Source organism: Dromaius novaehollandiae, chromosome Z (assembly GCF_036370855.1).
Source record: "Dromaius novaehollandiae isolate bDroNov1 chromosome Z, bDroNov1.hap1, whole genome shotgun sequence".
Lineage (NCBI taxonomy): Eukaryota > Metazoa > Chordata > Aves > Casuariiformes > Dromaiidae > Dromaius > Dromaius novaehollandiae.
Window position 1 is genome coordinate 58,447,420 of NC_088132.1, and position 12,417 is coordinate 58,459,836.

Genomic DNA, 12,417 nt, shown 5'->3' on the forward strand with positions numbered 1-12,417 from the left:
CAGTAATATTAAATAAAGTTGAATAATCATCAAGCTCATAATAATTAAAATTTCAAGAATAAAGCGTGAGTCATTTATTTGCCACCAGGACCTTAGGATAAAAGCACAGGCTGACAGCAAATACAGTTGTGGGTGTTAATTATTGCTTATGATAGACACAAAGATTGGAGCCACCAACTGTACCGACTGTAATTCTTTACTTAGCAATTTAACGTTCTTCCCTACTCATCTCAATGCATTTTTATATGTCTGACCTTCTGTAGGCTTCTCATTTTGTTCTTCAGTTGAAAGAGCAAAGCTGGTTAATTTCTGATGACATTTTGTGGCTATGTAGCTGCTGAAATATCTTCCTGCATTGACTTTTGTTTATAAATCTGTATTCAGTGGACATACGACTAACCACGCAAGCCTCTAAGCGGATGGCACCGCTGAAACGACACCCCCTCCCTCTGGGGCCTCCCTGGGCACAGCCGAGGCTCAGCGCCAGGAGGACGCGGACTAGCACCATGCGGTGGCCATGGCCATGGTGAAGAAAAGCTGGACGACACTACATCACTACCCGAACATCGTATCTCCTACCCACCCGGCACATCGCTGTGCTGTATTGGCGGCATGACCAGATCCTCTGGAAACAGCGACACAGAGTCACCGTGTTATACTCAAATTATGTTTTGCCTCGGCTGTGATAGAAGGCAGGATGCTCGATATCACGTGCTTCCAGTACATAAGAATTTTATTAGAAAATTAGAAAATAATGTTTATGCCTTGAAACAGGAGATGGTAGTTCCTCTTAATAATTAGATATCAAAAACAGGGGATGATGACTGTAGTCGTTCTGAAATGCTCTTTAAAAAGTTAGCAAAAAATAAACCTTAAAAGCTTGTAAAGGAACCACAGGGAACCGTAGCTGCCACTTAAATTATATTAAAGGGCGATAAATTGAACCCAGTAAAAAAGAAATGTGTCCTTACAGGATGCATCGTCAGCTTATGAAATTCACTGCAGCAGGAGGTCAGTAAGAGAAAGTCTGTGGTTTGTTTTTTCCAAAGTACTTTTTGGATCACTACCATGGTGTTTCCAGTGCTGCAAGAAAAGGCTAATCGAACTTCATACTTCAAGGCACAAACTGCGTACGGGGGTCAGGGAAGAACGTCACCCTCGCAGACAGTGCATTAAGCATATTCTGCATTTTCCCTCCCGACCTTTGAAGGAAGGATACGAATCTCTGCAGAACGGCTTCGTTATCCCCAGTGGCAGGTCCTGCACAAGCGCCTCGGGGCTCCCGCCTCCCCACGGGGCGTTCTCCTTTGGCTGGTTTCAAAGCACGTAAAAGCAAAATTTTAGCTCTAAAATATTTTGTTAAGCCTAAGTGTTGATGAAAGAGGCAAAGTAAAAGTAAAGCAGAGCTGTTGAGTGCCAAACATGGTCTCAGGAGAAGCTGAAGCAGGCACAATTTCTTGGCAAATAAGAGAAGCGACCTCCCACCCATCCCATTATAGCACATCCCGGGTGGAAGACAAAGCCGGCCTCATCTGCGCACGAGCCCTGGCTGTGAGGAGGATGAAAAGAGAGACACCCTCCTGCAGCTTTTTCTCTGAGGTGCAGAAGTAAATTTCGCACAGGGCCTTACTTGGCTATTAATGCACTCCCCGAGCGCTATAACGATAAAAGAGTGATGGTTAATCAAAGGCAGTCCCCCACCACGTCCCGGGCACGACCAGCTCCTGCGACTCTCACTGCTGTTCTTGTTGTGATGAAGCGAAAAATTAAGACAGTGCCGTCCCTGCGCTCGCCCCTCTGCACCGCTCTGGTTTTCCTTCTGCAGTTGCATCGCTGCCTGGAGTAATGACCGGTCTGTGATGTTTAAAAGGGGTCTTGTGGGTGCTCCGTCTCGGGGGGCAATTCTGCTTCCCTGCGTTAAGCCATGCCTGCCAGCTGTCTTGCCCAGAGATTTTTGGGTATAGTGTGCACATGCATAAAGTCAAGCTAGCTTTCAGGCCCCGGCTCTCAGCTGAGACTGAACGAGCTGATCTGGTGCAATCTGCACTCCAATACTTCAGTGTGGTCCTTGTGGGGAACCTCTTATGTCAGAGTAAAACTGGTTGAATGGGGTTATTTTAGGAAAGAAACTTTACGAAGTTTTTTGCTTTTTTTTTTTTAATGAAGCTTTTTGCAGAACAATTTTGAGGCCTTACACTGCAAACCTTCATGCATGTGTCTGGATGACTCCCTTGCATCCAGTTAAGCCTGGGCTTTAAAGGCTGTGGGATCAGGGCCTTCGCTTCTTTGTCCCTTTTGTCTAAGCTGCAACTCTGTTATGGCTATCAAACAGATGAGATAGATCTGTGACATTGTAGGGTACTAATTTCTGGGGATTTTCCTTTCCTTTGCTTTTGCAGTGTTTAGATTTTTCATACGTTTATAATGCTGGCGAGGGAAAAACTAAAATTCCTTTGTTCTCCCTTGCGTCTTTCTGCTGAAAGGCTAACCAGGCCGCGCTTCCCAGACCAGCCGAGCTGAGCTCCGAGGCAGTGGCAGGCGGGAGGTGGTCCCCTCCGTGTCAGGGCTTGCTTTATAAAAAAGGGATCTTAATTCCAGCATTGGAAATGAAGAGGAGTTTGCTATTAGCTCTCATATTAATAATTTAGAAAATACATGCCCAATCACTTGTGTTCTCTCAGTTCTCTCCGAACACAGCTGCAAACTGCATTAGGTGTTAGGGTGAATGGATATATTTCAGATGAGATATTTGTACTGAATTATTAGGGTAGTCTGTATTACAAAATTACTAATAAACATTGCTTCTGGCTCAATTTAGCCTGAACTCAGTGAACCTAGCCAGTGGTGAGAAATCAAAAACTCTGAAATACCCGATGAATGAATCTAACTAATCAAGAAACCCTGCAGGAAGTAGATGCCAGGATTAATGAGCCAGTGGTTTCACCATGCCATGCTGTTATTTCTTCACATAAATGCCCTCAGATGAGATTACCTTTGTCATGAAAAGGAGAAAAGGAAGGTTACATACTTTCAACTGACAGGTTAACTGCCATACCTCCATTACTGTAAGATACATTTTCATGTTCGGAGATTTTTATTCTGAAAAATGAAAATTTAAAGACCACAACACAAATTAAACCACATTTTCATTTCTAGGAGCAGGGACCATTGCTGCTAGTACAATAATATAATCTCCACTGCGATGTTATCTGATCCCTTGCCTTGCACAAACTTTCTTCTGATGTTAATTATTGCTCAATGAATGCAATCTTCAGCAGAGGATAAGAGCAGATCCTGCCTTCCAGGGGGATTTGAGGGGGAGAAGACAGGAGAGGAAGAGTGTCAAAGTATTTCATCAAGAGAGCAAATGAAAGGTTCAGTGACATTATCATTATGTATATTCCTTAGACATTAGAGGTGATGTTATGTTTAGAGGAAAGTAAACCTATGTGGATACGTCCTGGTGTAGAAATGAATCCATATCTATAAACTTAGATCTGAGTCTATTTACAAGCTGCGTGGGTAATCGCTCAAAGCCAAGACGCATCCTAAGGCAGGCAAATAAGCCTAGCTTTTACAACCCCAATACGTTGTATTAGCCACTTAGTAATAGGCTAATTGTTATTCAGCATAAATGTTCCCTCTTGATACAGGTGGAGTTCACTCATTTATTTTGATCACTTTACTTGAATGAAACAAGGCTGTTCCTTGTTGTCAGGTGGAACTGGTCAGTTTTGTTTAATTTTTGTATTTCAGTTTCAGTGTGAGGGAGATTTTGGAAGAGAATCCTTCACACACAATCTGTAACATGTATGAATGAAATCTGCAGTTCCCTTTTTTCTTCCATGCTAAATATATAAGTGCACCAGCTTAGACGTTTTATGTTGCAAAGCTTCAGCTGGTGCTAAGGGTACGTATAATTTCAAAAATCTCCAGGACCGAGAACATGAAGATCTATTGCCATGGAAACAAATGTTATATCAAAGTTGGGCAGGATCAAAAAGCTTTGTTCATAACCGGGACAACAGTTTCATTAGAATATGGGGGGAATGATGGATATTTTAGGAGCTAGAACTGAGAAGAAGGATCTTTGTAAGGCCTCTTCCAAAGATTTACAGTGCTTGGTGTCAAGAGTTGGATCTTACAGGTTGTGTCTCAATCCCCTGCCCCCAGCAAGAAAGAACGCTTTTCTCTACCATTAAAAAGCACATATTTTTTAAAGATCTTCCATACCACACTTTACTACATTCCTACATCATAAAGCCGTCTTGCTTATAGCAATATAAAGCAGCTGTAAAAATTACGTGCTTGTAAACAGCCTTGCGCAGATTTGGAAGGAGCAGAGGGGGGTGAGTGCGAGCGGGGACCCGCCGGCGCTGCCGGGCTGCGGCGCGGGGCCCCGGGAGCGCGGGGGGGCCGGCGGCGGCACCGGGGGGCTCCCTCCCCCCGCCCCCTCCCCGCGAGGGCCGCTGTAAACCGGGCAGAAATTTTCCGTGCAGAGCCGGGTCCGCTCGCAGCGGCCGCGGCGGGGCGGTCGCCTTGCCCGAGGCGGGCCGGGCCGGGCCGGGCCGGGGAGGCCGGGAGGAGGGATAGGGCGCGGCGCGGCCCCCACGGCCTTGCGGGGCGGCTGCTCCGGCCCGGCCCCGCCCGGTGCGGGACGCCCCGGCACCGGGTAGCAGGCCCCCGCGCAAGGGCGCAGGGCTGCTTGCTCGGGTGACCCCCGGCGGACTCGCTCCTGGCCTGGGTCTTGGGTAATTTATCCTCCTTTTATTTCTCTTTTAAATTAAATATGCATACGTAATATGCACTTTGGAGCAGGCAAGGACCCTTCTGCGGGTGACTATGGAGCTGGGCACTCTCAGGTGTGTAATTAAGAGGTGTGTAATTGATGTACGAGGGGAAGCGATCTCGGTGCATTGCACTAAAAAAGGAAGGGAGGGGGGGACCCGTCTGCGAGATGCTCGACGAAGCCCCGCACTTTTCTTTCCCCGAGTCGAAGTTTGCAAAGAAGCAAACGGAGTGAGTGCTGCCCCGCGGGATCAGCCCCGCCGGCAGCCGCGCTCGCTCCAGAGCCGGCCGAAGGCGGACGGCGAAGCGCCCCCCGCTGCCGCGGCCGCTGCGCGGCCTCACCAGCCGCCCCCGGCCCCGCCGGCATCGGCCCCGGGCGGCCCGGCCCGGCCCGGCCCGGCCGCCCTCGCCCGGCACCGCCTCCGCCCTCCCCTCTACCCCTCTCGCTTTTCTCCCTTCCTTGTTTTGCAGCGGAACTTCTTGTTTCTGGCAGTTCAAAGGCCATTTACGCAGAAAGATTAACAAAAGTTTATTAATCATGAAGTATTAAAATTGTGATAAATGAAATGCTTCAATGCAAAATTCAAGCAAGCAAACCATTCCCAAAGAAATCAGTGAATCTGAAATTAAGGAGGAAGTCTTTTTTCGCCTTTTTTTTGGCCTGCGTTTCAAGACACCTCTCATATCTCACACGCCACACCAAAACCCATAATTCTTCATATCACATACTGAAAATGATTTTATTTATCCATTTACACTAACTTGATATAAACGTGTCCGGAAAAGTCAAATAATATGCTTTATATTAGCTCAAACATTTATTAAGAAACCCAAAATTCAATAAATAAGCACAGACAATAAGTTAAAACATATCACGAATCGACCAGTATGTAACAAGAATGCTTTATCTACACAAAACATCCTATTTCACATTGTTTGTTCATTCCTCCAGCGGCCCTGCCCTGCGGCGGGGTGACCGGCACATGCAGGCGGGCGGGCCGCGGGGCCGGGCGGGCCGGGAGCCGCGGCCGCGGCGGGCGCCTCCGCCGGCGGCAGCGGAAGATGCAGGAGGGACAATAGCAGCAGGAACGTAAATAAATGCATAAATAAACGTGGGGCAGATTTGCAACTCAAGTGTCACAAAATCAGAGAATCGAAAAAGAGAAGTGCTCTTGCTTTCTTTTTCTTTTTCGCGTATTTTACTTTTACAAAAAGAAACATTAATTTTTTATTTTATTTTCCTCTCTCTCTCTCTCTCTCGCTTATAAATGCTTTATCAAAATGGATTCGATTCCCTCTGGGTTTTTCGTACCGCTTCACGAGCCCGCCCAGCTCCCCCCGACGATGCTGTCGGGGCCGACACCGCCCGGCCCCGCTGCACTCGCTGTAGATGGGGCCGGCGGGAGATTGCTGCTCTTAAAAAGAAAGAATAAGAAAAAAAACAAGAAAAGAAAACCCGCATTTCTTTGCAAAGCCCGTCAGATGGCCGGGTGGATGAGCCGGGGTGGTGGCGAAGGGGTGGGGGGCGAGGAAGGGAGGCAGGGGAGAAACCAGATGCGATCCCGAGCGCCCAGTGAGTCCTTGTGGCTGCTTCTGCTTCGCTGCTGGGGCAGGAGGCCCGCGGGCGGCTGCCGCTCCGGGGGCGCGGGCCGGCGGCTGCGGGGCACCCGCGGGCGGCGGAGAGTGCGCGGTTTCCCGGCCCACAAACCAGTCCGTTGGCGTCTGATTTCAGATCCTGAGTCGACTCCCTGGCGAGCCGGGGGGGGCGGCGGCGGCCGGGCCGGGGCGAGGGCCGGGCCGGGGCGGGCGGGCGAGGCGAGGCGGAGGCGCGGGGCGAGGCGGCGGCGGCGGCGCGGGGGCGGCGGCCATTAGGTGAAGCTCATGGAGACTGTGTGCTCTAGTGCTTTGCGGCGGAGGGAGGCGATGCTGGTTCCCCGCCACACGTCGCTGCTGTCCGGGGAGCTGCAGAGCTGCGGAGAGCCCGTCACGTTGCTGGGGCCGGGCAGAGAGGCGGGCACCATGCCGGGGAAAGCGGGCTGGTAGAGGTGCGACTGCAGCCCGGCGCCGTTGGAGCCCGCCAGGCTGTTGGAGAGGCCCATGGAGTTGGGCGGCGGCCCCGCCGCCAGGCTGCACTGGGACAGCGACTGCGCCATGGCCTGCTGCCTGCCCAGCGCCGGCGGCAGCGGCAGCTGCGACACGCCCGGCATGGCGGCGGCGGCCCAGCGCGTGTCGTTGGCGTGGAAGGAGCAGAGGCTGTCGCCCATGGCGGCGGCGGCGGCGGCGGCGGCCGAGGGGAACTGCGGCAGCCCCGGCGTGGGCAGCAGCGTGCCCGGGGCGCGGAAGACGTTGGTCGTCTTCTTGCGCTTCTTCCACTTGGCGCGGCGGTTCTGGAACCAGACCTGGAGGCGGCCGGGGCGAGAGACACCGTTAGCGGCCCCCGCGCGGGGCCCGGGCGGGATAGACCGTTAACGGCCCCCGCGCGCGGTCGGGGACCATTAGCGGGGGGGCGAGGGGGGAAGACCGTTAGCGGCCCCCGCACGCGGTCAGGGCGGCAGAGACCGTTAACGGCCCCCGCGCGCGGCCGGCGCGGCAGAGATCGTTAGCGGCTCCCGCGCGCGGTCGGGGACCGTTAGCGGGGGGAGAGACCGTTAGCGGCCCGCGGGGGCGGCGGTCGCCGCCGCCAGGGGGCGCCGTGGGGCGCGGCGGGAGCGGGTCCCGCCGCGGGGGGGAGTGGGAGGGAGCTGCCCAGTTTTGTGCCGGCCCTCGCGGCCGCGGGGCTTCGCGGGCGTCCCGGCAGCCGGCCGGCGAGTCGGTCCGTCTGCCGGGCGTCGCCCGCAGGCGCGCGCCGGGGGCAGCGCTCGCCACAGCGGCAGGCGGGTTGTGCCGCGGCTCAGCGGCCCGCGGCCCCGTAACGCGTCGGCGGCCGCTGCCTCCCCCGCCTGGGGCTCTGCCGTCGCAGCCGCGCAGGTCGCGCGCGGCGGATCAGCGGAGCCGCTGGAAGTTTTTTATCGCGGCGGCGATGAGCGTGTCTGCTGGGGCTGAGCCGCCCGCGGCCGCCTCCGCGCGCCGCGCCTGCCCCCCGCGCCCCCGGGAGCAGGTAACAGCGCAGAACAGCCCCAACCGGCCGGCGCGGGACTCTGCCCGCCCGTGGGAGAGCCCCGAGCCGGGGGGGGGGGGGGGGGTTGTCCCGGGGAGCCCCGGCCTCGCCCCGCGGCGCCGCCGGCTGCTCCGCCCGCAGAAACCCCCGGCCCCGCCGCCCGCGCCCGCGGGCTGGGTTTGGCCGAAGGTGGGTTTGGTGAGCGGGTGCTTTGCTCGGGGTGATGACGGCAGGAGGGGTGAATTCGTGGGTCTCACGGCACCGTTACCGAAAGCGTCGGGGTGGCTTTTACGGGGAGAAACCGGGTCGGCCCGCAGTGCTGCCCCGGGGCGGCCGGGCTGGCCGCGGGCGCGCCGCACCTCAGCCGAGAAATACGGGCGGCCATTAGCGGGAACGAGCAGCTGTTAAGGAACTAAATGCTATATGAATAATCGAAAAATCGTGTTCAATTATGTTTTAGGGTTAATAGTTAAATTGCGGCTACAAAATCTTTTATGTGTCATGGTTTACTGGTGTTGTAAAGAATCTCCATCAGGTCTGATCGCCTCAGTTCATAGCTATACTGCATATGCTTTTAAAATGTGAATGTTTCCAGTTGAAAACTAGTGCATGACAGATTAAAACGCAGGGAAAACCTGGGGGAGATTTTGCAAATGCACACATGACAACTCCAGAAATATATTAACCACAAGCATTTGGCAACTTTGGACCCCTTTTAAAATGCAGCTAGCCCCTGAAAATTTTTAATACAACAGTGAGAATCTAATGGAGGTTGGAATCTAAAAATCTACTTTGATGATATCTGCTGTTACAGTAATATAGATATACTGTAAATGTATTTTAAAATATATAGTCCGTTTAATTCCCCAGCTATAAATGGGTTAGAAACAGAGGGAGAGCATATCACTTTTTTTCTTTTTCTTTTTCTTTTTTTTTCAGGAGCCAAAGCTTTATGAAGATCTCATTGGAATCCAGCGGATGATTAATGTGAAGATTTGGTAGGAAATCTGGAGAGCTGTATTAAAGCTCAGATCTCAGGTTCATTTCGATCAGCCAGCCGTGAACTCTGGGCCGAATTCATTACACTTTAATAGTGCTGGGAGAGGAAGAAAATGCAATTTCTCATTCCATTAGAAAACTAGAAAATACTCTCAGCTTGTCCCCTATTAAGATGTGGCAGGTGACGGGACCATTGTGGGGGACACGGTCAATGGAATTACAGCACATTATTTTTGTTCGTATAAAATATTGAAAGGCAAGCCTGACTGTGCAGAAGTTATTTCACTGATTTGGTTTTTATGTAAATAAAATATTGAAAGTTAATTAATCCATGCTAGAGACTAATGATTATGCTTATTATATTGCATTTGATCGCGTAATTTGCATGATTCTCGCATTGCTGCTTAATAAGCCATTCCAGGTTATAAATAATTCTGAAATTGGTTTCTAATAATGGCATGCTATAAAAAGAATGGTTTTATTACACCAGCCTGAAAAGCAGAGCAATATCAGACATGGAATTGGACTCCCGTTTAAGCACCAGCCGCTTTAATAATTATTTAAATATATCATATACATTAAATATAGATCTAAAACGAAGAAAGAGATAATTTATCCTAGCATCTAAAACCCTTAAAAACATATACAGCCGCTATAAATTAACTATTTAGATCATTTCTTAATCAGTATGGGACCCATATACTGCAAAGACCGTGTAGGCAATCTGTTAACTATAAAGAAAACTATAAAGTACTCATATAAGAACGTAAACCAATTACTATTTAATTTAAATTTGGTCAAGGAGCAGTGATACAGTGGATTGTGAAGTAAATACATTTTACATAAATTATTTTGCATTAGATTACATAATGTTAATCATTTTGAAGTGTTAATTAAGAAGGTTATGTTGATCTGATTACTTTTTAAACTACAGAACATTATTGTAAAAAATATTTAAATTGCCACTCTATTAAACTGTTTTTATCAGCAGCCTCGAGCTATTATCATTGGTTTAGGATTATGCCGAGATCATTAAAACACTTTGTCTTTCTTCCTACGAATTTCTTTGATGTGCTGTTAGAAAATAACTATTTCCATTTTATATTTTATATTTTACTTCATTTACCACACTCCTAATATTGAAATTGGTATCATTAACCTTTGGGAAACCCAATAAAGTTTAATAGACCTCGTTTTCTTTTTTCATAAAGTCAGTTGTCCAATTATATTTTATTTGTGAATCTAATTTCTTAATTTATACTAATTATAGTCTTGTGTATGTTGAGTCAGATTGTTTTACTTTTTAAAAGCAGACGCGCATTTTCTGTCACATCCAAGAACAGAGCCAGTTTCTGCTTATGAAACGTTCATTTAGGGGGTTCTTTTAGCATGTCTTTATTTAGCGGAGGAGCCTGGGCTTGCCTAGGGAAATTTTGAACACCAGCTCTGGTGGAGTGCAGCGGCATCCCTGGTGCACTGTGCTGTGCAGAGACAGCACATCCCACAAGTGCTTCCATTGTGCACGTCTCTCTCCCTCTAAAGAGACTCACGCAGAAAGTGGCTAAAATAACCTTTTACCCACAAAAGCCGCATTCGAATAGCCTAGTAGTTATATCCCTCTCTCCTATTTCGAAGTTTCTCCTAAATGTATTTGACTAAAAGGTTTTCTATACACCTATATATATATACATATATGCATACATATATATACACACACATACATATACACATACATATATATATAGAGAGAGAGAGAGAGACTCTTTAGGAGAGAATACACCGTAGCTGTTAAAGTTACTGGTTACGCCTGCTGTCCTCCAGACACTATAAAAGCAAGTGTGGGGAAACTCGGATTCCCGGCGCAACCGCGCGTATCGAAGTGCCTTTTCATCAACCCCGTTTTCCTGTTGTCCCCCAAAGCCGCCCAGGGCTCCCGGCGTCCCGCCCGCCGCACCCCGGGGCGGCCCCGGCTCCGGCCCCGGCCGGCGGCTGCGGCGGGGCCGGGCGGGCCGCCAGCACCCTGGACAGCGGCCCCGCGGGCAGCGCCGCCGGGCGAGGCCGAGCAGCGTCCGCAGCCGCGGCCGCAGCCGCCCTCCCCGCCGCCGAGCGCCGCCTGCCCGGGCGCGGCCGCAGCCCCGCCGCCGGCCGGGGCCTGCCCCGGGGGCGGGTGAGCTCCTCGGCGCCCCGCAGCCTGCTCGCCGGCGCCGACCTGCCCCGGGCGGCGGCCGCCGGCACACGCAGCTCCGCGGCGGGGCCGCCCCGCCGGGCTCTCTCCCGCCGCGCGGGCAGCCCGGGGCCGGCCGCGGAGCGGGGCCGAGCCCAGCGCGCTGCCTGCCCGGCACCGCCGCCCTGCAGAGGCGCAGGGGACAAGGGGACGGCGCGGGGCGCCCTGCCCCCGGCCCCGACGCCCTGCGGCCCGGGCGGCTTTGCCCTCGCCTGTGGAGAGGGGCGGAGGGGGCCGGGTTAAGGCTGTTGCGCTCGGGGCAGGCTTCCTGGCGGGGGGCGGGGGGGTTGGGGCACCCGCCCCCTCCTCCCGGGGCTCAGCCCGGGCACGGCCGCCGGGCGTCGGTGCGCTGAAGCGCGGCGGCACCGCGGGGAAGGGGCCAGCGGGAGCCCCGGGGGGCGCTGCGAGGGGGCGGCGGCTCCTACCTGCACCCGGGACTCGGTGAGGCCGATGCGCAAGGCCAGCTCCTCCCGCATGAAGATGTCTGGGTAGTGGGTCTTGGCGAAGCTCCTCTCCAGCTCGTTGAGCTGCGCCGGCGTGAAGCGGGTGCGGTGCCGCTTCTGCTTCTGCTGCCCCTGCTGCTGGCCGGCCTGGCCGGGCGTCTGGCCGCCCTGCTGGCCTTGCTGCTTGTCGGGGTCTTTGGCGCTGACCGCTAAGGAGCTGGGGTTGGATCCCACCGTGGTGATGTCCTCCCCCGGCAGCAGGGTGGTCCCTTCCACCGTGTCCGAGTTGGGGGCCATGTCTCCCGGGTGCCCCCCCGGGTCCGAGCCCCCTACGCCCAGCCGACACTTCACCGCCTCCCGGTGTCCCAGCAGCTCGGCCGCATCTTTCATCCCTGCGGAGGCAAAGGAGCCGCAGTCACTCCGCTGCGGCCGGGCAGAGGCCTCCAGCTCAGGCCGGCTTGTCCCCGCCAGAGCCGGGCTCCGGCGCGCCGAGCCGGCGGCCGCCTCCGGCCGCTGCCTCGCCCCGGCCGCCCCGGCCCGGCCCGGCCCGGCCCCGGGACGCGCGGAGCCCCCGCCCGGCGCAACTTGGGGCGAGGGAAGCAAAACTTTACACAGAGCGTCTCCTCTTCCCGCTTAAATAACCAGCTCCCCGCCGGGCCTCCCCTTGCGAAACCGAGGGAGGGGAAGGGGGGGGGGGGAGTCTGGCCGGGTTTGGCTTGGGTTCTCCAGCGGGGCTGGTAAAAGGAAGAAAGAAGGAAGGAAGGAAAGAGAAAGAAAGAAAGAAATAGCACCTCAGCCGCCCGGCTGCCGGGAGCTCTACCTCCCTGACAGATGTGCGGGGACTTCCATCATCCCGGCCACCCTTC

At 53.3% G+C, this 12,417-nt stretch overlaps 1 protein-coding gene across 1 annotated transcript; it reads right to left on the minus strand.

Annotated features, from left to right (window-relative positions):
- Window positions 1-6,656: 6,656 nt before the first annotated feature.
- On the minus strand, window positions 6,657-11,961 carry LOC135324824 (homeobox protein orthopedia). The gene is made up of 2 exons (XM_064501788.1): window positions 11,534-11,961; window positions 6,657-7,187 (listed from the first exon to the last, which is right to left on the minus strand). Exons 1-2 carry the CDS (start codon window positions 11,939-11,941, stop codon window positions 6,657-6,659), a joined length of 939 nt encoding a protein of 312 aa, XP_064357858.1. The 5' UTR covers window positions 11,942-11,961.
- Between the last annotated feature and the right edge of the window lie 456 nt (window positions 11,962-12,417).

Coding starts and splice junctions, on each gene's coding strand:
- LOC135324824 (XM_064501788.1), bottom strand. CDS start 11,941: ATGAAAGATGCGGCCGAGCTGCTGGGACACCGGGAGGCGGTGAAGTGT. Junction 7,188..11,533: donor TCACCGAGTCCCGGGTGCAG/GTAGGAGCCGCC, acceptor GGCCGCCTCCAG/GTCTGGTTCCAGAACCGCCG.